The 27,100-nt window shown below is 32.8% G+C and overlaps 1 protein-coding gene across 1 annotated transcript; it reads right to left on the bottom strand.

The window, feature by feature from the left end:
• Positions 1 to 1,226: 1,226 nt before the first annotated feature.
• LOC120124836 lies at positions 1,227 to 9,654 on the bottom strand. Its single transcript, XM_039143412.1, has 14 exons — positions 9,469 to 9,654; positions 8,455 to 8,545; positions 8,205 to 8,289; positions 7,737 to 7,821; positions 6,348 to 6,417; positions 5,446 to 5,515; positions 4,324 to 4,369; positions 3,950 to 4,199; positions 3,668 to 3,873; positions 3,491 to 3,565; positions 2,098 to 2,167; positions 1,782 to 1,862; positions 1,561 to 1,640; positions 1,227 to 1,460 (listed from the first exon to the last, which is right to left on the bottom strand). The coding sequence occupies exons 1-14, from the start codon at positions 9,585 to 9,587 to the stop codon at positions 1,382 to 1,384; spliced, it is 1,407 nt and encodes a 468-aa protein (XP_038999343.1). The 5' UTR covers positions 9,588 to 9,654; the 3' UTR covers positions 1,227 to 1,381.
• Positions 9,655 to 27,100: the final 17,446 nt, after the last annotated feature.

Below are 27,100 nucleotides of genomic sequence, written 5' to 3'. Positions count from 1 at the left end.
TGCTTCTTTATCAAAATGAGAATAACTCTAATTCCGTGTTGCAATACTTTGAAAACTAAAATCATGTGAATTGTAAAAATGGATCCCTACTCTTGAAGAAGAAACAAGCAATAATGAAAGAACAAGGCATGAAAAATATAATGAAAAGATTAAATGTTATAGAAATGAACCAATTGGTAAATAGATATGAATATACTCTAGAATTGATTTATATACTTTTTAACATAAAAAGTGTACCTTTCCCACAAAGGACACACGCCTTGGTCTTGCACCTAGACGTCAAAGGCTTTTCACCTCGATGTGTCTAGCACCTTTTAAAACTAATATTAAATTATATAGCCCGACTGGACTCCAATTTATTAAAAGAGAGAAGTCAAATCCAGCCACTTCACATGATAACAATAAAAAAATACTCATATTAACAGTGATTTCACCGGGAAAAACTTGTTACCTTTTGCTTGTTCTTTGTCTTTTCCCACCAACCACCCACACTCTTGGTTCTTCAGGTAAATGGCATTAAAATTTCTTTTTATCAATTTAAATAAGCTTATATTACAGATAAGTACTTAAAAAAATATCATATTTTTATTTAAATAACTACAGTATTTTTTTTCAAAATAAGTACATAAAATTATTACTTTGTTTAAAATAGGTACCTAAAGTATCTTAAAATATTTTTTGACCGAATTAAGTTCCTAAAATATTTTTTAGTCAAAATAGAAACCTAAAGTATTCAATGTATTCATCCAAGTTCTAAAAGGTTGAGACATGGCATTAATTAAAGAATGCTTTAGGTAAATGAAAAAGATATTATACTTTACGTACCTATTTTAACTAAAAAATCCTTTAGGTACCTATTTTGACCAAAATAATAATTTTAGGTATTTATATTAACCAAAAATACTTGAAATATTTGGATGAAAAAAATGATATAGTTTACGTACTTCTTTGTGATAAAGTCATTTAAATACCATTCCATTTTTCTCTTTCTTTGTACAACGACCAAAGCAGCTTATTCCATTATATTCCAAGGGGAGTGGTATTGATTACTCATTTTACAATATAAACAAAAAAGGACCAAAATATATCTTATGTGCTACTTGTATCGAGTTAAAAAGCTATCAAAACCTTACAATCCCATCATCATTCCAATAAAGAAACTACATTTACATTTCCTATGATTATCAAAACATAAAATAAGATTATTATTATTATTATTATTATTATTGTTGTAATTATAGCATGCGTATTCTATATCTTTATACTGGCACATGTCAATTCAAAGAAGCAACACTCTAGTGTGAATTTTATAGTAACATCTGACCTGTCAAGTTATTTGGTGTTTGCCACTCTCATGTTTACGAACTCGTCAAGTTAGATATTAAACATCGTATACAGGCAAGCGTTCCTCGATGGAGACACGACAGATTGGGCATTTTCTACACTTCTCGCAGCAGGTACTGCAATTGATAGGAACTGATGAGCATAACAGCAAAGAGGATGGAACTTCATTTGGATACATCCAAAGATGCAATCGCATCAAAAGAACGACTACTATACCTGCAAAGAATACGATGCCTACAAGGGAGCAAAACCACGCTAATCTCCCTCTCAAAGCAAACCCTACATAACACTTTCTCCTGAACATTAAGTCAAGAACACGTGCATGTCAGCAGAGTGCACACGAGAGTGTATCTCGATCCAGCTTCCTTAGGCTCTTAATGCTTTGAAAATCGACTATTTCACACTACAAAGCCACATTAGTAAAGTTGAAAGATTACGGTTTGAAGTCTCTCAAACTCCTGCTGACTGTATTTCGTGATTTCTGATTGCTCGCCGAGAGCGGCCTGAAGCCTCCAAACCTGAGATGAAAGAAAGCATTTAATTATGTGTACATGCAGGCTCAGGGTCATTAAAAGCCTTAAAATTGCAAATATATTGCACAGAGAAGATGCCAAAAGCAAAACCATAACATGGAAGAGGAGAAGAAAAAAAAACATGTAAGAAAGTGTGGTACAAACTACAAAGTACAAGAAAAGAGAAGCAGTACGAAATAAAAAAAAAAACTGAAAGGAATGTTAGAAGGACCATAACCACCTCCTCAGCTAGATCCTTTTTAGGCATTTTCTTAACTATCTCGGGTGGATAACCGGAGAAGGTGTTATACCTGCATGGAGCAGTCAAATTAAAAAGTTAGGGAAAAAGGCAGTGGAAGAGTGTAAAGAATAATCCAACAGCCAGAGTATATAAGAGTAAACTCAAGACATGATCGGATAAAAATGGGAAAAGGGAAATAACATCCATGAACACCGGTAATAGAAAATTTTGCCACATCATAAAATTAACTCACCCAAACCATTCTCTTAAAGTATATTCTAGAATTTTAGTTTTTCAAAACCATAAGTGTTTTTTGCAACCTCACAACCCAAAGTAAAATATTAGAACTTTTAACACAATGAACTGTTCCTTGCATCACATTTGATTCCCCAATCAAAGCGCAAAACTCACTCAATCCCGCATCACAAAATAACATCATCCATACTGTTCTCTTACAACATTTTCTTACATTTCAGTTTCTTTAAACCATAAGTGTGTTTTGCAACCTACATACCCCCCAAAAAAAAACACTCAAAAAAACCCCTCAAATGAACAGTTCCATGTATCATGTTTGATTTCTCAATCAAGGTGCAAAACTCACTGAAACCAGAACCGCCCAAAAAAGATCAAAACAAAAACAGAAGATCAACAAAATCCATTATTTGAATGCAGTTCAGTACATCAAATACGTTGCTCTTTTCTATATGCTTTTCAGTTTTCCAATATGTTAAAAATCTCAAACTGAACCAAATAAATACACCCAAAGTTCAACCTATATACTATTTCACCTTTGTTAAAACGAGCTCATAAATGGATAAACACTTCAAGTAGACAAATAATTTGGATATGAATTGATAAAAAGCCTTAATCTGACTAAGGCCTTATTACTAGCCCTATATTAACTCACAATGTCATTTTTTTTAAAAATCATTTGGGTAGTGAGATTTTATGTTTAGTAGAGTAGAATAATATTGATAAGCAATACGCCAATAATCACTGAGCAGTTGCTCATATCAAATTTTTCTCATCATCTTTCCTTTAACAGAGGTCTAAAAGTTTAAATCATCTTTCCCAATTTGAACACAAAATCTTTTATGTCTCTGCTACATATTTATGTTCTCTGATACTTATATTTTCTTTTGGCATTAAAAACGGGTCACGTCAATACAACCAAACTTCATAAATAGGCATAAATAAGTTTAAGTCAATTTTTTTCTTAATTATTAGTATAGTCTATCAATTTCACCTTCTTTGATATTACGAAACATGATTTACATTTTTTTCAAGCACACACCACATGAAGATGTGGAGTGATCCAAAAGCAAGTGGAAAGAAAAGCTATATACAACTAGTGCATCTATAAAGGGCTGAAAGATGCTAAAACTATACTAACCCAGAGGTCCCATCATGATAAAGTTGTGCCTGTTCCACTATACTTCCTTCGTCAATAGACCAACAACCTAATAACCTGATTTTAGAGATAAAAAGAAAATCAGTGGTGTCAATTCATGAACTACACAATCTAGCCAAACAAAACTTTCTGCCTATTTACAAACTAAAGGATCGGTACCTAGAACCAAGGTGCAAGAATTCCAAGCAATCACGGGCTCTGGACGAAAATCTGAAGTACAATCCTGTGCCAGCTCCACTTCGTAGTAAAAGTACAATTTTCTCTATTAACAATGAAGTGGCAAAGACCACACCAAGCCCTTGCAGTAGGAAAAGAGGAGAGAACAAAATTGGAAGTGGTATATTTCTAGCACCCGGAGGTGTTCCCTGAAATTTGGAACAATCATAGAATTGTTGACAACATACCACAATGACACTCAATACCACCAGTAATGTTGCATACCTCTAAATGCATGCAGAGGAGGACTTGGAAGCCGATTATTGGAATTTTCATGAGGTGACCACCAATCTCTTGCAGGCCACACAGAGTATCCTGCTGCTGGTCTTCCTCAGGAGTAACTACCAAGTCACTGTTCCAGTCAAGATATCTGATAGTTGCGGTAGATGGACCAGCTTCTATTGCTGGGGAATTTCTATGAATTACGGGATTAGACCACTTTGTACACACAAGAAAAGCAAAGCACTCAGCAATACTGCATGAAAAAATGTGGTAGCCGTTATCAGATTTTTCTAGCACTCAACCCGAAAAGATTATCATACTGCTATTTCCAACAAACTTAAAAAATAAAAAGAAAATTAAAAGCAGCAAAGCTGTACGCAAAATTTATGAACAAGTCCCACCAACCAAGAGCACCTACATCACCTGCAATATATGTACAGGAAAACAATAATCATGAACATGGAAATTTTAACCAAAACTAAAGTAAGATGAATCAATTTACTGCCTGAAGAATTGCAGAAAAAGCAAATTACAAGTTAACAAATAATCTTTCAATGGCCATTAACAAAAATGATTTTAAAAGGAAAAAACCAATAGAAAGTAGAAACTGAAGCACCAAAGCAGTTATATTAATCAAATTTTGGTTCTCAAGAAGTGATGACATTCTGAGTTGGAAATCTGGAAAAGGTACATGCAAGGTAAAATACCAATCTCTAAGGGAGTTTGCCTATATCATTTTATTGATACAATCAATAGCCAACAACCCATGCCAACTCTACATTAATATGAAATTTAGGGACAGTGATACGATAACGAGATCCCTATAAATGGTTGCAATACTCATGACTACAGTAAATACTGCCAATTAAAGACCTCTTATATTGTCAAAACCATTATTCCTTAATCTGCTTATGCACAAACAGACAGATACATTTTAAGTTCCAAGTAATACCCAGGGAAAGGGGCATCAAAAACTCAATAATAACAATGATAGACTAAATGACTCCTAAGGTGACAAGTGACAACAAAGTAAACTAGCTCTTCATGAAAGCATCAAGATTAACAGCTCCAGGAACTGAAAAACACACTACTGATGTCCTGTATCTAATTGCCTTACAGGATTGGCAATTTCATTTGATGAAGAAAGAATGCTCTATCCAATCTACAAAGAGAGAAAAAATAAGGCTTCTGAAAATTGCAGGACTAAATGTTCTTTATTTATTCTTTTCTTTTATAAGAAGCTAAAACAACAGTGCACCCCAGTTTGTCTGGTAGCAGTCATGAGCCACTTGCCAATCCAGAAAGCTTCAAAGTATCAGAAAAAGGTACCATTTACCAAGTAATGTGTCACTTTGCCCATGCAAGAGTGAGATGTATTTGTGGAATGATATAGATAACTGGATCAAGAACTCGAATATAAAAACCTAGTTAGAGAAAAGAATATGCCTACTATGCAATTCCTCTAGTGTATATTACAGTAAGTCGATTAAAGAAATTACCACATAATTTCAGAAGGGTGAAGACTGTAGCAGCAACAAAAAAGACCATTGAAATTGCAACCCAAAAGTGCTACAAATTGAAATAAGATTTAATTACAGTCAATTGTATATATACTTGACAGGTTTGAATCCCAAATAACAGTAAAGATTTTATTACAACAACCATGTTTATCAAAGGCTAGATTACTAAAAACACCTCTAAACCTTCTCAAATAAAGTCTTACATTGTATTATTCCTAATTGAGCCATTGCAGTATAATTTTTGCTTCTTTTTTTTTTTTTTTTTTTTTGCATAAAAAGCACTGAAAACTTTTAGAAAAATAAGAGATGAATTAAACAAAATAGTACTTTAAGTAATTGATTGGACAACAATAATAATTTAAGAACTTAATTGGGTACAATAATAGGATAAGGGCTTATATAGGAAATTTGGAAAGTACATGGGACGCCTTTAGTATTCTAGCCTCTCTAAAAATGCACGAGATGTTTTAACTCTCCGTATATCAATATAACATAGCGTACACATCTCAAAGGAATCATACACCTTAACACTTTCCTTTTAAAATTGTGAAGAATGGTAACAGTAAAAGCGCTAAAGTGTTATAAGCTCCAATGTTTTACTAGTTCATAATTTCATATACTCAAGAGGAGCCCTCTATAGTGTTTCTCAATGACTTGCATGATACATTAATTAAAAAATTTACTAATTAAATAACAGTGCTATCCATTTTCCTCCATGTAAAAGCTTAAATCTAAATTTCACGGATAGGTTGAAACTTGAAAGCACTTAAGGTTCAAATCAAACAAAAAATCAAATATAAGAAGAAAATCATCAAATTTTGAATCTGTGTTCTCTTAGATTAAGACAGGACCATCAAATTGCCAAGTTCAGTAAAACTTACAGGTAGAGCCTCCCATATCGCTTCATCACTAATGCTTTCATCATCAACGGGCATCAGAGCTCTACACATTCTGAAGAAGAAAATGAAATCAATAACTATGATAACTGCTTATAACCTGCAGAGAAAATTGAATTACCAGGAAAGAAGGGGACGGTGGAAATAAAATAGCTCAGAATTTCAATAATTTGGCTTAAGCTTATTTATACTAATCCAAATTTCTTGCAATCAGCGGTGATGTAAGAAGAAGAAAATCTGACAAATTTCAAGCTAAATCCATGTATTCCAAAGTCACAAAGCCACTAGAAAATTATGGTTGTCTTGCTTTTACATTTCTTTGAAATATAATGCACACATTCTAGAAGGGATTGCACAAGCAATTCAGTTCAGCAGGCTTCATTCCAAATCATCATAACATCTTCGACTTTTTGGTCCTTGGATAAAAGTAAAACCAGGTAACAACACAGAAGGACGAAAGCAGAGATGCCTAGAATAAACAGTCGACATAATGGTTAATCTTCTTCCTTATATAACTCGGGGAAATTATCAAGCATTCGTCTATATTACTAGCTAGTTTCTAGCTTGGGTATCATAATCTCTACCTAACTAACAAGATGAAGTTAATCAGACATCACATATGGACAAAGCATTTTTTTTGGTGGGGATTCTAACATGAATTTATATATTAATACTACAATCTATAACATGAAGTTTACTATGTCACCTTCTAGCCAAAGGCCATCGAACTTTAGTAGCTAGTAAATACTAACAGTTCAGCTAGAGTAATAGTATTGCCTAAGGCCTTCTGCCAACACTACGGATAATCTGAGTTACTGCAAGTAAGAGGAGGCAATGAAACAGAGCATTCTAACAGCCCAACTATTCCCATGATTACAATGTCCCGTAAGGTACAGTTGAATATGGATATTTTTCCATGTCTTATAAGATGATAACACTGTCCTTCTGTTATCTATCACTATGTAAAACCAAGTAGCATAATAATACAGGAAAAACTTGAATGTCTTCATTTCCTAACATGCACTCTCAAGTTTTAAAATAAACAAGTCTAATAACATGGCACATTAAACATTGTTTCTCGATGAATGATTGAAGCCACATATTCGCCAAATAAAGTCTAATTGATGATAGACACAATAAAAAATTACTAATTGGAGAACCCAATTTGCTACAAATCCGCAGAGAGGGAACATCATCTGAACAACAACAACAACACCCCCCGAATCAACTTATCAAAGCCTAAATATTCCCTAGAAACAATAAGAACTTGCAAAAGAAAGAGTTAACAAGCAATAATGTTCTGTTAAGTAAGAAAAGAACATGATTTTAACAGACAATAAATGAAAGTAACATAAGTTTTTAACTTTGAAGTACCTGAAATTGTCAACAAGAACAATTATTTCAAACACCAATAATGGAAGGAAGGCGACCTTCAAGTTTACGGCAGCAAAACCATAAACTGTGACAAAAGATTAAATAAAGTTCACGAACATGGTCCATAAAAGAATAATGAAAACAATAAAATAGTTCACTGCTATGTTACTTAGACTCGGCCACTTGGGTGTAAGTGCAAGTATGTGTCTGGTACATGCATTTTTTTAATTTCTTCTCATGTATCATGTGGGTCCTTGAAGGGTCACGTCACCATACTTGTGTTTGGATGTGTCAGACACAGTCAGACATGAGTACTTCAAGAAAATTGAACAACTAGAGACCATAGGTTTACTGTTTTTACTTCAGCCACAACTATGAATTTGAAAATCATAGGAGTGACCAAACTAGGAGATAAAAGAATCCAAGCCCCATAATATGAAAACAAGGAAAAGAAAGTTGATTCTATACCATTTACACTCTCAAGATATATACAGAGAAGCAGCTCAAAAGCAATTAGTAGCGGTGTCGCAACAATGGCATGACATGGTGCCCACTGTCCAGGCAAAAAAAATAAATAAAACAATATAATAATGATCATAAAACTTGATTATGAATTTGAAACATTCACAACCAAAACACCCCAAATAGAGAATTTATGTTTCAGTTAGTCAATGTTTAGTTCAAGTAAAATGATGGCCAGGGTAACAGACAAACATACTTGACGATTATGGGGGACTGACGGGGCAGGTAAGGAAAACCTTCCCCGTGCAACAACTCCATGAAACATCCAAAGTGGGAAAAATATGGTCCTGCAATCAAAAGCCATTGAATAATGCGATTAAAACCTAAAATCATGGAAAGGATTTGATGCTGAAAGACAATCTCATAATCCCAGGTTCAGAGGAATATTTATGGACATTTAAATTGAAGACTACACATATAGAACTGCATACTCAAGCAACTTGTGATCCCCTCTCTTCAAAACAACCACACTTGAAAAAATGAACATGTTTCACTCATGAAAGGCAGGATTTATAGCAGAACAAACCGCCCACCTCCCGGTTCATTTCAGGAGAGGGCTATCATGTATTATTACCTTAACCTGAGTACCCTCCATTGGTTCCAAGTAACTTCCTGGTATTAGTCACCAAGTTCTATTGCTTTGGTTTTTTAATTTAACCCTTGATCCCTTTGCATCTTTGGTTTACATTGAAGATTTAGCATAAGTTTCATCTCAAATAAGAACATTCATTGAAATGTACCAAGACACAGATTGAAAAATAAAAATTTATGTTTCACATTTTATGTTGACTGCAAAATCAAAATTTATCAAAATCAAAACTATAGCACAAGCCAATCAATTTTAAGTCGCCAAAGAAAAAAAAATCGTCTTTGAAGACGATTTCTTTCCCTTTTATAATAGACTGCTACAAGGAGACAAACTTTACAAGAGAAAGCATCTGTTCTCCTAAAAACACAAAATTAAGACAGAAAATAGACACGGTTTTTCTTCAGCAACAGCAAGCCTTTGTAAACAATCATTTAAACTTCGATTAGACCACAGAGACCCCAAAAAAATCACAAACAATAACAATAAAACAATGTTTGCAACCTGTAAGGAGGACCTTAGCTTCTCTAAAAATTTAAAAAACAAAAAGCTTGAATTGGAGAAGCGAATTCAACCAAATGTTGAAATTGAAACGAATATGTAGAGAGAAATAAATGAACTGACCACCATGAGTAAGAAACGACATGATCCAGCTTAAGAAGAAGCAAAAGCGTGAAACAAAGGAGCAAGCTATGCGCTGCCAAAGCCTGAGCTGACTTCAAAACTCTTCTCCAACTCATCATCTTCAAATTGCCCCAAAGCAGAGACCCAAAAACCCTAGTTTTGGGGGTGCTGAGGGGATTTCTTTAGAGCTTTAACTAAATTAGAAACTGTAGTTGAAACGTAAATTGGATGTGTGGGAGCCAATAATCCATCCTACATTTACTTCATTCAGTCCTTTTCTTTTTCTTCATTAAATTTTCTCGATTGATGAGTAAAAAACAAAACGCATTTACCCGGGAAAAAAATTGAAGACTTCGCTTTCACGTCAATGCCTTGCTTTTTCATTTATTTATTTTTTTCAGTTGTTTACTCCGTTTAAAATTTCATATATTCATTTCAGCCACTAGGTTTCCAAAATTACCTTTCATGTTTCCGTATTTTACTGTTTTGCCCCTCCATTCAATATTCTTTATTCACATTTTTAGGGTTTTTTTTATCTAAATATATTAAAAATAAATTATTATTTAAATAGCACTCGTTCTTTATTATTTTTAAGTATGCCACTATTTTTAAATAATATGTTTTTATATAGAGCGTCTTGTGTAAGCGTGATAATATTTTTTGAAAGACAACTTCGTTAAAAAAAACGCATTTTTATATTCTAATATTATATCCAGATTCTTTTTAGGTTAGTAATTTAGGATTTTGGGATTATAATTATTTAGGGTTTTTAAGATTTATAGTATAGGGTTTAAGGTTTTTAAAGTTTGGATTTAGTGTTTTAATTTTTTGGGAATAAAAAAATAGAGCGGAGAGAGTTATGGCCAGTTATGATAAAGCTTCAAGTTTTTACAAAAATATAAATGGTACATGATACGATGATCAGAAAACTCGCTGAAAAATGACATTAACATAAATTAAAAATATAATAATAACGAACACATGAAACCAACGAAGTACAATAGATATCGTGCATCAGTTATGACGATTAAGTAGTTCGCGTAGATACCAATCTCAATGACCTAATAATGGTTTGAGCATCGCATGTAAGTCACAATCTCAAAACACATACAAATGTATAATGTTGGCTCTAAGAGGGATAGGTAACCCTTAAATTTGTGACCATGCATTCAGTAACACGTTGATATAATATCAAATCCTTTTAATTGTATTAGATATAAAGATGGGGCAAAACTCGATAATCCTCAAGGTCCCGATCCCATAATGCACAAAAAATAGAGTCCCAACTCCCAAGGCACATGTTACTTTTACGAAACCTCGATTAAAAACTTGTTGAAGCAATTATAAACCATATTCATCATCGTAAAGGAACAAAAAAAGAAAAACAGTCTCATCCCCCCCCCCCAATACGACACATAAGAATTATTTACATAAAAACATCATATAAATTGAAAAGAGTAGCCATGAATGATACGTAGAAGAAAGAAAAGGAAATGCAAGTATTTATAAGGATCCAAATGAAAAATTATTTTATATATATGGTTACAAAAAGTTTAAATCATGAGTGACACTCCCAATCCATAGTCAAGGCATACAGTGGCGGATCTTGGTGGTATAGTTTGAGGAGGCCTAATCAAGCATTTTAAAATTATTGGAGGTCTAATCAAAATTGTGATGGATTTAGTAAGATTTTTTTTAAAAAAAAAGTGTGAGGGCCTAATTGAAATTTTTTATAAAAAAATGGGAGGCTTAATGATTTTTTTACAATTTTGAGGGGGATTAATTAAAAATATTCAAAAAATTTTAAGATTTTATGAGAATTTATAAAATTTTCAAGGAGGCTAATTAAAATTTTAAAAACATTTTAAAGGTGTAAAGCCAATTTTCCAAAACTTTGGGGTGCCAAGGCTCCCTCTGACCCTTGGTACCATCCGCCCTGAGGGCATACATAAGAATCAATTGAGATTTACATAGGAATTTACAGATTATCCATTAAGAATGACGGTGGTAAGAGGATTCTAATCATAATTCTATCTGAAGAAAAAAGAAAGAATAACTCTAAGGGAAAAAGAGAGAGTGTTGCTAATCAAAGTGATTATATAGGCATTATCCCTGTGTAATGCATGTAGCATTATGCATGTATAATATACATTACTATAAATAATATCATAAAAGTACATGATCATTACATGTACTATAAAATAATTTCTAATAAGATAACATTTATATCTTTATTTTGTTTTATATACAGAGATTTATCATTAGTATTGGTTTGGTAACAGAAAAGCCTATTTGATTGCATCATGAAGCTGGAAAAGATGTAACACCCATAGTTGATATATATTTCGTAATACGAGTTAAAGATGTCACATTAATTCAACATACATTTGTTGAGCTTAAATGTTTAAAAAATTTGTTTCGGTTTAAAATATTATTTTTATCATTTAAAAAAAATTCCTTTAGTATTCATAACATAATAATTTATTGTTCTAAACAAAACTGATTTTATGTAGAAATTAGACAGTTCCATATTGTTTCATATTTATATACAACTACCTAATGTTGTTTGATTTAAAACCATTCATAATATTCATTTCTAAATACGATTATAACTGAAATTAACCAAACATTAAAATGGTTATAAATTGATATTTCATACATCTTTTTAATATAAATCTAATAAAGCAACCCAACGGATTAATGTACATGCCACAAATACACCACAATATATCAAAATCGGAACATGTAAACACACGGTGCTATCATATCATAATCTTAATATGCACATTGTCGCAGTCGTCTTTCGGATGGGCCCGAAATTGGGCTTCAACTTGAATGAAATGGTTAGAGTCGCCACCGACCATTTTAAAAATGAATTTAGGTGGGTCGGGCACCATCTTACCTGATCTGCGTTTTACCATAAATATGTCGTGTTCGAGAGTTGGTTACGGCCAAGGAATGATTAGCACCCTTGAACCGCCCTTTCTGTACCAATTAATTTTTCGGTTGTCTTTATTTGCAAAAATTAATAAATTTAAATTTAAATTACCCGATTCGAATTACTTACCTTTGATCGATTGAAATTACCTCTAAAATGTCAAAAAATGTTAGATGATAAAAATAAAGAAAACATAAGAAAAGAAAAAAATATACATATATATATATATATTAATATAATAATAAAATAACATAAAATAAATGGTAAAGATAGACAAAAGTTAATAAAAATGAAATAGAAAATAATAATAAAATAAAATATAAAAAAGATAATATAGAGTATATATAATACAAAAAAATATATATAAACAAGAGTAGTATCAATTAAATAATAATAAAAATAAAATAAACAAATTAAGATAATATAAAAATAGAACATAAAAAGGACTGAATTGAAATAATACTAAAACTGATGGTAAAATTAAGAAGAAATCAAAGTTCAAGACTGATTCAAGGGTCTAAATGAAGTATTTCAAAAGCAAGGGGACCAAAACATAATTTACCCTTTTTTAAAAAACATGTGGATCCTCTCATTCCCTGGGTCGGGTTGCGGGTTGAAAATGGGACACGTATAAAGCCGAAAAAACGCCCCAATTCCTTTCATTTTTACCTCTTCTATCAAACTAGACCTCTCTCCCTCACTCAAATCCTCTCAAGCAATAACCGATCGGTCGATGGCTGGCCTCCTTCCTCGGCCTTCCTCCACCGCACTGCCGTCGCTCCGGCCACTGGCGGTGGTGGCCGAAAAAAAGAATAAAACCCCAAAATGATCCCCGACCTCCCCTAAGGCCGAATCTAAACGTCCCTCAACCTAGATCTCACCCAAACGTTGTAGATCTAAATATTTACCTCCGAAAAATTAGTGCTTCTGACGACCCTTTCGACTTCTTGCGTCTGCTCTCCGAAAGCTTTTGGCTTTTTGTGGTATCCTTTCGAGAATGCTTGAATGTTTTTCAGTTTTTTGATTGGTTTTTGGTCTATATTTTTGTTCGATTGTTTTGGGTTTTTTGGCTTGATGGCTCTGTGTTGTGGTGGTTGTGGTTCAACGTTGGTTTGTTTCGATGTTTCTATGTGTACTGTGTTGATGTTTGGTTCGATGGTTCTTTGGTTTACTCTCGGTGGCCGTTCTTGTTCACTCGATGATACTTGGTCTCGATTCTATGCTCTCTGTTTCACTGTTGGTTCTCGGTTCGTTCCCTTTGGGGCTTTTATAACCCCATAACCGGTCGTTGTGGCTCCAGATATTGTGGGGTGCTCACCTATTTTCCGGGATGGTTTAGTCCTGGTGGTCGTGCTTGAACAATTGGCCTTGGTTCCAATTTTCTTGCGATTTGGCCAAGGATTTCGGTCAGTCAGTGACTTGGTTGTTCTTGATGGATTCTGGCTGTTGGATCAGACGGCTAGATCCAACGGTTCCCGTGCGGCTGTGGCGTGATGATAATATAAGGGTTAAATAAAACCCTAGCTTCCTGACCGTTGATCCTTTCTCGATCTAACGATCCCCTGTAGTGCGGCGCTAGGATGAAACTTAAAAACCTAATCCCCTACTGGGGTGGTTCAAGCCCAGTTTTCGGACTGTTTAGACTATTAGACTGGACCCTGGACAGAAAACAAACAAATAATAAATAATAATTAATAATAATAAATAATAATAATAATAATATATTATATATAAAAAAATATTTTAAAAAACATATAATATATAAATTTCCAAAATGTTTTTTAAAAACTATATATTATATGTATTTTCTAAAATGTTTTAAAAAACTATATAATATATATTTTCAAAAATGTTTTAAAAAAACTATATATTATATATATTTTTAAAATGTTTTTAAAAACTATATAATATATAAATGTTTTCAAAATGTTTTTAAAACTATATATTATATAAATTTTCAAAAATGTTTTCAAAACTATATATTATATAAGGTTTCAAAATGATTTTTAAAACTATATATTATATATATTTTCTCATACATTTTCAAAAACTATACATTATATATGTTTTCAAAAAATTTCAAAACTATATAATATATATCTTTTCGAAATGTTTCCGAAACTATATAGTATATATATTTTAGAAAATCGTTTTCTAAAAATTATATTTTTTAAAAACAATTTAAAAAATTATATTATATTACTATATAAAATAATAATATATAAAAAAGCAAATCCGGACAAAAATAAGTGTCTACAACTGCCCCTCTTTGTTCTTTTTCATGGAACGAAAAATAAGGCAAAGACAAAATGACACAAATTTTCGTTCGGTAGAGTTGAAGAATAACTTCCTGTCGAATTGAGTTGCGGATAGTTCCTTTGTTGCGAAGTTGGGTCCACCTTGAAATGATATGGAATTGAAGCCGCAGTTCGAAATTTGAATCGAAATGTGGCTTCTCGTTGCCCAATTGTAGTAAACTTCGGTCTTCTTCTCAGTTTAAAGACCTTGGTTTAAAAAATTTGACTGGAAAATAGTTCTTTAACTCTACCATGTGGCTGATAGGCTTTCAAGCTGAATGGGATCGAACTCGAAAGTTTTCAGTGACATATAGATTTTCTCGACTTAAGTTGCGCTGCCGAAAAACGGTTTCTTGTCACTAAGGCGCGACTAACCCAGGTCTTATTCTTGACTTGAAAACCTCGACTACAATCGGACAGTAGTGTGAATGATGTGTAATCGAGCTGAATGGAATCGAACTCGACAACTTTTATTGACAGATAGCTTTTCTCGACTTAAGCTATACTGTAAATTTGACACGCCCTTGAGCTGAATGGAATCGAACTCGAAGGTCTTTTGTTGGTAGATAACCCTTCTCGCTTTGAGCTATGCTGCAAATGATGTGTCTTTGAGCTGATTATAATCGAACTCGAAGGTCTTTTGTTGGCAGATAGCCCCTCTCACCTTGAGCTATTATGCAAATGATGTGCCATTGAGCTGAGCGTAGTCGAACTCGAAGGTCTTTTATTAACAGATAACCCTTCTAGCCTTGAGTTATTCTGCAAATGATATGCCTTTGAGCTGAGCGTAGTCGAACTTGAAGGTCTTTTATTGGCAAATAGACCTTCTTGCCTTGAGCTATGTTACAAATGATATACCTTAGAGTTGAGCGTAGTCGAACTCGAAGGTCTTTGGTTGGCAGATAACTCTTCTAGCCTTGAGTTATGCTGCAAATGATGTGCCTTGGAACTGAGTGAAGTCGAACTCGAAGGTCTTTGGTAGATAACCCTTTTTGACTTGAGCTATACTGCAAATGATGATGCCTTTGAGCTGAGTGTAATCGAACTCGAAGGTCTTTGGCAGATAGTCCTTTTTGCCTTGAGTTATGCTGCAAATGATGTGCCTTTGAGCTGAGTGTAATCGAACTCTAAGGTCTCTTGTTGGTAGATAACCCTTCTTGCCTTGAGCTATGCTGCAAATGATGTACCTTTGAGTTGAGTGTAATTGAACTCGAAGGTCTTTGTTGGCATGTAGCCCTTCTTGCCTTGAGCTATGCTGCCAATAGTTCCTTTAAAAAAATGGCTTCCCTTCACGGGTCTAAGCCGGTCATAATTCTTCAGGTGGTTCTCCTGAGCGAGTCTGAACCAAGTGATATGATTTTTGGATGACTCCTCTTCACGGGAAAGCCCACTGATAAATTCTGTTAGCCGAATATCTTCCGTTGCGGAATTGAAATCTGGCTTGAAAATGTTAACTTGAAACCTGCTACTCATTATTAAGTTAAGTTGAACTGGATTTGTTCTGAATTGGCTCTCGAACCCATCTGAAATTGATTATGAGATCTGTAGATACGTCAAGTCGGTTGAGGTGTATCTTCTCACTGTTGAGTTAAGCAACCACCATCAATCTTTACAGGTGCTTTTGAAACAAGTATCTTTCGTCATGAAGTCAAAACTTGACTCTAAAAGCTGCAAAAAATCATGTATGCTAAAATGATGAATGTGATGCTCTTAAGCATGTCTAAGATGCAACAACATGACTCTTGGATGGAGTCTCAAGCTTTGTCTTCCAATCTGGTCCTTGGAATCGATCATGCCCCATTTTCTTCTCGAACTTTGGCTTTAAAGACCTTTCATATTTGAGACTGTCTTGTTTGAAAATGTTTTTCTCCTTTCTCTTGTTTTAGGAGGGAAAATGATAAAATTTTGTAAAATATTGCTCCTTAATTCAGGCTCACAATCAAATCAAATCATAAACATAAGTTCAAAGAATATTAAAGGAATCAATAGCTCTTTCATGCTTTTAGAGTTATATCTATTTGATAAATGTTCAAATGGATGAGTTTGCTTTAGGTTGTCCTCCTATTTTATAAGGTTTCAGCCATAAAAAATGTCATTTTTTGGTCATTGCAACATGCCTTTTTCTTAGCTTGGTATTTTAATTGGATGCGGACAAAATGACACAACTAGCATAATCAATTACTAGACTTTTTCTTTTGGTCCTCTGAAATCTTCCATTTTTTTCAAGCTTCGTAGGCTCCTTTAACAAAAGCAGTGCAAAAATATTGGTCTAAAAATAAAATTCTTGAGTGCTCATGTGAAATTGACTATAACAAGTGTTCTTTAACTCCCTTAGTCCATATTTACCGAAACTCCTTATTTAATTTGCCAATGTCTGGCTAGCTGGATCCATAAAGCCGGGGCATTTAACCAATTGCTCTAGAGGGACAACTTAATATTATAATCACCTTTATCAGGTTAACTGAATATTATCCATAAAGCTGGGGCGTTTAACCAATTTCTCTAGAGGGACAACTCAAACTTTATTGTATATTATAATCGCCTTTATCAGGATAGCTGAATCTCATCCATAAAGCCGGAGTGTTTAAACAATTGCTCTAGAGGGACATCTCAAGCTTTATTGAATATATATATATATATATATATATATATATATATAATTATAATTTGGGTATATGGATTCAACTTCTTAAGTTTGTCAAGAAGAAATTGTTATAGTCTAGGTGTTGTTGAAAGTCAAGGAATCTCATCTTTAGAGTTCAATTTCCAAGCAGCTGGTCTGAATTAGATTCACCTACTCGACTATTCCATCTGTGAAGATCATTATCATCACTGAACGTCTTAAACAAAAAGTATAGTAATGTCATATGCAAAAGATGCCCCATGTTGTCCACACCTATGCACATCTAAATACCAAGCCTCTTTTCATTCTTTTATGAGATGAGAAGGCTATATCGGTTCTTGTAAGAGAAATGTATGGTGTTCGAGTGTATCTTTTGGGGTAAGGTCAAAGTCCTTATTTTACCACTTTTTAATCATGTTACTTTGTCAAAGATCTATAAATCCAATTATTTACAGAGTTTTTAATTCAGTTGATATTAAAAAAAATCAAGTCTGAAAATTTGATTCATTGCTCGTCGTCTTTAAATTAACATAAATTTATTCAAATGTTCTTACACAAACTTGAGAAAAAATGAAAAAAAAAAATCAAACAAAATTCCTCAAATGATGAAATGATCTTCTTCACTTTGATGCCCCCAAGTTATCGAAGTCGATCCAGTTCTGGTTACGCATCTTCTGCATGATTCTCTTGAATGCGTAACAGTTATCAATATTGTGCGCTGAGACACCACCATGATATTCATAATGAGCATTCTCATCATACCACTTGGGGTATGGGGCTTCATGGGTTCCATCAGGTATGGTGACACTACGTGGGTGTCAAGAAGTTGCCGGTAAAGCTCTTTATATATCATGAGAATGGGATCGAAATGCTTCTTTTCTCTAATTGGTTCTCTCGAATCTTGTCTAGAAGATGATACAACTGTAATTGGTTTTGATTTGTTGATGATCTCTCCTTATTTCTTCTTCAGGGGAGGCTTTCCACTCAACCTACCTCCTGGTTTAATGGTCGTTTTGACTTCTTCCCCAAATTATAGAATGCGGTAACCATCCGAATTATTTTGAAGTCCTGATAAGATTCCGGGTGAGATAGCTACTTGCGGGGTAGGTGACATAGTTACTCCTTCCGATTAGTCTGCCCCAGGTGCACTTGTCTGATGTAGACCAACTAACTTGGCAACGATATGATCGACCAAGAACTCTTGGCCTTTCGTGATTGTATCTATGGCACTTTGGCTATTTTGATTTATCTTTTCTTCTAGCTCTTTCTGTAGCCTTAGCATGTTCTCTTCGAGTTGAGCAATTCTGGCTTCCATTTCCTTTTGGTTTGAATGGGGATGACATGTGTCTGAAGCTTGTGGAGCTAAATTCGGCGTTTGTTCTTTTTTATGAGACATGCTTCGGTTAGTTAATGTGAATGCAAATAAATGAAAATAACAAAATGCAAAATATGTTTAAATGCATAATGCATGAAATGTTTGAGGCATTGATCCAAAAATGTGTCTGTTATTATAAATAATCCTTATTGGGACAAAAGTGTTACGTCTTAGGAGACAAAAACATTTGACAGGTTGATTTATCTTCCGCCTTTTTTCTATCACTGGTTGAATGCCCTGTCGAACCGTTTCGGCTTCTCTGGATAAACTGTGTAAGTGACGAGTTGCTTGCTCAAAAAAAGTCTCGAATGACTGTATCTCCGGTTTCCATTCTCTGAAGAGTCTATTTCCTAATGAAAACATTATTGAAGCCCTCCATCGATAGGAACTATCTGAAGCTTGCTTCTTGAATTCGTCAGTAGTTGCATCCAGCTCAGCTAGGGTTTTGCCATCTTTTTCTCGTTGTCTTCGAAATGACTCTCCGGGTCAGTAACACTTTTCCTATCTTTCCCCTGTAACTTTCGCCATCCCGTTTTGGAAAATTTAACTTTTGACGCGCTTGGTGTAAATCCTAGTCTATTCTCTGACCATAGCTGGACTTGTGAGCTTTTCATCTCTTGTATTATAACCACTTTGTCCATTAATGTAAATTATTTACGTTTAAAGAACACGTTGGTGGACCAACACCTCTTTTGAATGATGCAAATGATAAAAATGAAATAGACCAAAGATGAAAAGAGTTAGTGAGGTAAATCAAAATAATAATGAAAATAAAAGGTTCTACCCCACATGATATCTACCCCACATGCTTATTATTCCTACCCGGACATGATCTCTATCCCACAAGTTGATTTTGAACAAGTCCTAACCGTATAAATTTCTAGTTCACATGCTTTGAACATGAAATAAAGCAGGAAATAATATCAAATAAGCCTAGGATTTGAAATGAGATTTTGGGGTGGGCTCTAATTCTCTATAGTCTATCGGTTTAGGTTTTAAAAAAGGTACCCGAGTTCTCCTTCCTAGTGCCCCCTTGGGCTTGCCAGACCCTTAGTCCTAATCCCATTACAATATTGTGTGAACTAAGTTAAACTCGAGAGGAAACATTCCCTTATGTATGTGCGGTGAATAAATTCACACGAAGACATAAGGTATATGAATCCTAAAGGCTACTTGCTAGGCTTGTGCGGAGAATAAATTCTCACGAAGGCGTCACTTTTACCCCCACTTAAAAATAGGGTTTGGAGCTCGGGTATAGAGCCTTAGATGAAAAAGACTTAAAAGGCTAAAATCATTGAAAGGGGACCGTCAGTACAACTATTTATTTGAAAAAACATAATCAAAAGTAAGTAATAAGGATAAAAAAATTACCTTAAAATTTAAACTTACCATTTTCATTAAAAAGACAACTGAAAATTACCTTAGCCTGACTCACTTACCTGTCCCCAGTAGAGTCGCCAAGTTGTCGCGGATGTCTTTAGGGTGGGCCCGGAATTGGGCTTCGACTTGAATGAAATGGTTAGAGTTGCCACCGACCATTTTAAAACAAATTTAGGTGGGTCGAACACCATTTTACCTGATCTGCGTTTTACCAAAAATATGTCGGGTTCGGGAGTAGGTTACGGCCAAGGAAGGATTAGCACCCTTGAACCGCCCTTTCGGTACCAATTAATTTTTCGGTTGTCTTTATTTGCAAAAATTAATAGATTTAAATTTAAATTACCCGATTCGAATTACTTACCTTTGATCGATTGAAATTACCTCTGAAAATGTCGAAAAATGTTAGATGGTAAAAATAAAGAATAAATAAGAAAAGAAAAAAATATACATATATATATATTATTAATATAATAATAAAATAACATAAATAAATGGTAAAGATAGACAAAATTTAATAAAAAGGAAAATATAAAATAATAATAAAATAAAATATAAAAAAAGATAATATAGAGTATATATAATACAAAAATAATATATATATATATATATATACAAGAGTAGTATCAATTAAATAATAATAATAATAAATAAAATAAACAAATTAATATAATATAAAAATAGAACATAAGAGGACTGAATTGAAATAATACTAAAACTAATGGTAAAATTAAGAAGAAATCGAAGTACAAGACTGATTTAGGGGTCCAAATAAAGTATTTCAAAAGCAGAAGGACCAAAACATAATTTACCATTTTTATTCAAAAAACACGTAAATCCTCTCAATCCTTAGGTCGGGTCACGGGTTGAAAATAGGCCACGTATAAAGCTGAAAAAACGCCTCAATCCCTTTTATTTTTACCTCTTCTCTCAAACTAGACCTCTCTCCCCTCACTCAAATCCTCTCAAGCAATAACCGATCAGTCGATGGTCGGCCTCCTTCCTCGGCCTTCCTCCACCACACCGCCGTTGCTCTGGTCACCGGTGGTGGTGGCCGAAAAAAAGAATAAAACCCCAAAATGATCTCTGACCTCCCTAAGGCCGATTATAATGTCCCTCAACCTAGATCTCACCCAAACGTTGTAGATCTAAACATTTACCTCCGAAAAATCAGTGCTTCCGACGACCCTTTCGACTTCCTACGTCCACTCTTCGAAAGCTTTTGGATTTTCATGGTATCCTTTTGGGAATGCTTGAATGTTTTTCGATATTTTGATTGGTTTTTGGTCTATGTTTTTGTTCGATTGTTTTGGGTTTTTGGCTTGATGGCTTTGTGCTGTGGTGGTTGTGGTTCAACGTTGGTTTGTTTCGATGTTTCTGTGTGTATTGTGTTGATGTTTGGTTCGATGGTTCTTTGGTTTACTCTCGTTGGCCGTTCTTGTTCTCTCGATGATACTTTGTCTCAGTTCTATGGCCCTCTGTTTCACTGTAGGTTCTCAGTTCGTTCCCTTTGGGGCTTTTATAACCCCGTAACCGGCCGTTGCGACTCCGAATATTGTGGGGTGCTCGTCGATTTTCTGGGATGGTTCATTCCCGGTGGTCGTGCTTGAACAATTGGCCTTGGTTCCTATTTTCTTACGATTTGGCCGAGGATTTCGATCGGTCAGTGACTTGGTTGTTCTTGATGGATTCTGGCCGTTGGATGAGACAGCCATATCCAATGGTTCTCGTGCGGCTGCGACGTGATGATAATATAAGGGTTAAATAAAACCCTAGTTTCCTGACCGTTGATCCTCTCTCGATCTAACGGTCCCCTGTAGCGCGACGTTAAGATGAAACTTGAAACCCTAATCCCCTACTGGACTGGTTCAGGCCCAGTTTTCAGACTGTTTGGACTGGACCCCGGACAAAAAACAAACAAAAAATAATAATAAATAATAATAATAATATATTATATATATAAAAATATTTTCAAAAACATATAATATATAAATTTCCAAAATGTTTTTTTAAAAACTATATATTATATGTATTTTCTAAAATGTTTTAAAAAACTATATAATATATATTTTCAAAAATGTTTTAAAAAAACTATATATTATATATATTTTCAAAATGTTTTTAAAAACTATATAATATATAAATGTTTTCAAAATGTTTTTAAAACTATATATTGTATAAATTTTCAAAAATGTTTCCAAAACTATATATTATATAAATTTTCAAAATGATTTTTAAAACTATATATTATATATATTTTCTCAAGCATTTTCAAAAACTATACATTATATATGTTTTCAAAATTTTTCAAAACTATATAATATATATATTTTCGAAATGTATATATATTTTAGAAAACCGTTTTCTAGGAATTATATTTTTTAAAAACATTTTCAAAAATTATATTATATTACTATATAAAACAAATAATATATAAAAAAGCAAATTAGGACGAAAATAAGTGTTTGCACACAAAAAGTGCAATCACATCGGAATATATACTAGTGCACCTTCAAGTAACACCCCATTATATTAGAATCACTCCACCTCATGTACTCACGACTCTAAATGCAACATACAATGGGCTTTCAGATCATATTTCATTAATTATTATTCAACATTTTCAATCAATAGCATTTTCCAATACCATTCTCATAAAAAATCATAAATTTAGGACAGTTCATACCCTAATCATTCATAAAATATTCATGTGAACATTATATCATATTTAAAACAGAAAACATACTTTAAAATAATACGATGTTGACTTATCACAAGTCGTCCTTAATCAATTTAATCAAATAAATTAATGTACTCATTTTAACACTTTACTTATAAATCAAAATATAAGCCTCAACAAGCTTTAGGTTTAATCTTTTGCTTTCCATTGTTTAAACAACACTATTTATCAAAATTTCATATTCTAACTGTTTGCACTACTTTCAAAAAAATATTATTTTGTATTAATATACAGACTATTAAATTATTCCGTTTGCCCCAATGAAAACTAGACTTGAATACGAATCTAATCATATAAGGCACTTTATATATTTTCACTTGTACAATTTATAGCGAATTTTAAAAGTTGAATGACATAAACTATTTTGGGCAAAATCTGCTGCCTTATTTTCTGACTTATCACATATTAAAAATTCATATATTTTTGTATACTCAATCGAAATCAATTGTCATTTGTTCTAAAAGAAAATAGAATGATATACGAATCCAATAGTATAAGATTCATCCTTCAATTATTTTGTAGAATTTCTGATAATTTTATAAACTTACTATATATAACATAATTTCTAGGCAGATTTCATCAACTTGCATCCTTAATTTATTCATTAATTCTATTAGCTTACCAATTGAACGTATAGGCTTGAATCATACTTCATATACACTAGGAGTCACTTTTTAACGTAACTCCAACTCTGACTCATTGCAAGCCAATGTTTGTTTCGATAACATAAATACAAATTAAATGCACTCACCTTTGTCTCGCCACCGAACCTTCTCCACAATATTCTTCTCGATCCCACGTTTTTCCTTCCCCTTCAAACTACTTGGATCACTAGATTTACCAGTCTGACAAAATTATATAATAATATAAATTATTTAAACTGTTATTATCAAACTAACAAACATAATCTAACGAAATTATAAAATTCGACAGAAATAAAATAAATACTTGAATCAATATAAAACTAAATCATACTTCTTTCATAACTTCAAACTTCTCAAAATGCTTATTCAATCCCATGAATATTTATTTCCACTATCAACCCTTAAAGTTTTGCCAATTACACCATCAAACCATAAATTATGAAAAAAAATTAGAATTCATATTAAGTTTCCAATTTAATTCATAATGACCTTCCACCATTATGATCATTTTACATTAATCACATAAAATTTCCAGTACCTTATTAAAATATTCAAATCAACACTTAAACATTCAAAAGCTTACAATTTCATCCTAAACTTTCTTAGAATTTTCAATTTCAACCACACAACTTGATAAACTTGCAATTAAATCTCAACTTATTAATTAAACCCAAAAAATCAGCATACAAAATATAATTTCCAGCATTGCAATAATTACCCAAATGATACTTACACATTTAATAAATTTGAAATCAAGTCCCTATAATATTGAGACTTTTCGAATTCCACCCTCAAGCTTTAGCAAACTTGAAACTTAGTTTCAATCAATTTTCTAACTTAAAATTCTAGCATTTCTAATATTAAAATTCAACATTAACACTCCATCTATCACATTTATGCAATAATATCCCACAATTCTTAAAACTTGTATATTAACCCTTTTACTAACTCAAGCTTCTAAATGGATCCAAATTGATTTCCAAAATACATATAACACTTCTAATATTATTTCTAGACCATAGGAAATTTTTCAATATTTTCCCCTTAATTTCCCCTTATGGCCGAATATAAAAGTTCTTTTAGGACTTGATTTTCATTTCATTTCAAGCTTGAATTCAACTTCCTTAGATTAAATTAATGTTATTCTAACCATAACAACATCAAAATCCCAACATTTCCAAAAACCCTAATTAGGCCAAATAGTATACAAACATGTACACATCAAATTAATCATCATACATGTCTTAAAATTAATCTCCAACCTTAAAAGCATCAAAATTCTTCTTCAATTCTTCAAACTCTAAATATCCTACATAAACCCTAATTCTCAATCTCAACACATAAACATCTTCACCATGAAATATTGATATCAAATGATAGAGAATTTCATGTAGATTAATTCTCTATCTAATAGCTTAATCTAAGAATCAAGTGTATAACTTCAAAAATCAAAACAAAAGTTTTTCTTACCTTGAGCAAGATGATTCGGCCAAGAGAAGAACAACAAGCTGAAAATGGCTAATTTCTTGGTTATTCTAACATTAAATTAGCCTTTACACTTGTCTTTAAATTATTATAATTGATTTTTTTATTAAATTACGAAAAATTCCAAAAATACCATTAATGAATCTTAAAATTCACCAATTACGATTGCCATTTCCTCCATTAAAATATTCTTTGGTCAAAGATGAATCAATTTGGCTTTGAATTTCTATTTTGGCCATGCAATTTTTTAAAATTACATTTTTGTTACTAAAATTCCATTGTTCAGTCAAATAAGAAAAATTCTACAGTTCTGAGCCAAATTTCTTTGATCTAAAATATGAAAATAATATTTCCAACTATTTTCTATCATCTTCAATTTATAAAATTTCGGTTTGATCCAATTATATTTCAATGTCGAAATTTATCGCTTTATAGTTTTTAACAGAAATCTCATACCGAAAATCTGATTACCACAAAAATTCTTGTTTTAGGCTAAACTGTTTATTTACAGGTTAAAATATATAACTTTTTAAAATTATATTTTTGGTCTCTATACTTTTCAAAGTTTATACTTGTAACATCCGTAATACCGGGTTAGTGACTAAATTGAAAAGTTTCAGAATTTGATGACTAAAGTAGAAGAATGAAATAATTCAATGATTATTTGAATATATAATGAAGGTTATTTAGTAATTATTAAAGGAAATTAAGGGTATTATGGTCTTTTCCTTTAAAAGATATTCTTCCCCTTTTATAAGAGTGAAAAACGTGGGAAGAGAGCTATCTGGAAGCTTTCTTCTTCTTGCTTTCTCTTCTTCACGTGGGGCTTAGCTACATAGCTAAGTTTAATTTCAGTTGGTTAATTCTTGAGTTTTAAGCTTAGTTTTGATTCTTTGGGTATTAAATAAGCTTAAGGAAAGCTTATATGGGATTTAAACAATAAAATAAAAGAATTAAGAAGGAATTTGTAATATGAGTTTTAAGATGAAATTTTGATATGGTATGGTTGTTGAAGTTTTATGGATGAATTTGACTTGTCATCAATATAATTAAGAAGTATGAAGTGTTAGAATTGGAATTAGAACACATTGAAAATTTAGTGTGATTCTTGAATGCCATGTAAATGATGGAATTTTGGGTTTAAAGAAGTGATTATGGAATAGAAATGAGTTTAAATATGTGTATGGAAGTTAGGAATATTAAAGGAAGTAAAATATGAAGGTTTAAGCTGAAATGAAGTGAATTTCGAGCTCAAAAATATGATTTCTGGGCAAGGGGAACCGATACCCCTTCAAACGAACAACATTTCCAGAATGTCATGAGGGTATCGATACCCCCAGTAGGGAATCGATACCCCCCTAAAAGAAAAATGGGAATATTGGTTTAATAAGTTCGTTTAAGTTGTTAGTATCCAATTACAAGGTGTAGGTATCTAATAATTGCCTCAAAATGTACATTTATGTAGATTCTGCGCATAAAGCAATTCCGGAACATTTGGCAAGTAAGATCGATCAAGGGAAGATAAGATATTGGAATGGACTAGTGAGGCAAGGTGAGTGCATACTAGTGACATGTAGTGTTTAATGGAAATAAGACTTGCGATGAGTCTATTTCTAGAGTAATATGCATGAAGTCATAGACATGATTATGTGTTGGTTATAACTATATGTGATTATATGTATTACATTGATTGTATGTATGTATGACTAAAGATATGATATGTATGTTTATATGAATATCTGAGAAATGATCTAAGCTATAGGATATGATATGTGTGATTATGTGCACTTTGTGATATATGTTATATGATATGGATCTATGTAACTACGTGAGAAAGTATATAAGCTATGTGACATGTAAATGTGACTCATATGAAAATGTTCTATGAGTAATTGAACTATGTGTTATGTGAAATGATAAGTATAAAAGAAAATGCCCATGTTATGTGTCTTGAGAGCTAGGGGTATAGTTGGCATGCCAAGGGTAGAGGGTCTACGCGGTCCTTCGGGACAATATTCTACGCGGTCCTTCGGGATATATATATATATTCTTTGGAACATGTGTGAAGTCTGGTGAGACACATATATGATCCCTAGCATATGTATATGATTCTTAAGGAATTCTATGTGGTCCTTATGGACATCATTATATGG

The sequence above is a fragment of the Hibiscus syriacus genome, unplaced genomic scaffold (assembly GCF_006381635.1).
Source record: "Hibiscus syriacus cultivar Baekdansim isolate YM2019G1 unplaced genomic scaffold, ASM638163v2 tig00110429_pilon, whole genome shotgun sequence".
Classification (NCBI taxonomy): Eukaryota; Viridiplantae; Streptophyta; class Magnoliopsida; order Malvales; family Malvaceae; genus Hibiscus; species Hibiscus syriacus.
The sequence above is the reverse complement of the archived record's forward strand: the minus strand, read 5'-3'. Positions and strand labels throughout refer to the sequence as shown.

Coding starts and splice junctions, on each gene's coding strand:
- LOC120124836 (XM_039143412.1), bottom strand. CDS start 9,587: ATGATGAGTTGGAGAAGAGTTTTGAAGTCAGCTCAGGCTTTGGCAGCG. Junction 8,290..8,454: donor CAGTCCCCCATAATCGTCAA/GTATGTTTGTCT, acceptor TTGCCTGGACAG/TGGGCACCATGTCATGCCAT. Junction 4,370..5,445: donor CACCCTTCTGAAATTATGTG/GTAATTTCTTTA, acceptor CATATATTGCAG/GTGATGTAGGTGCTCTTGGT.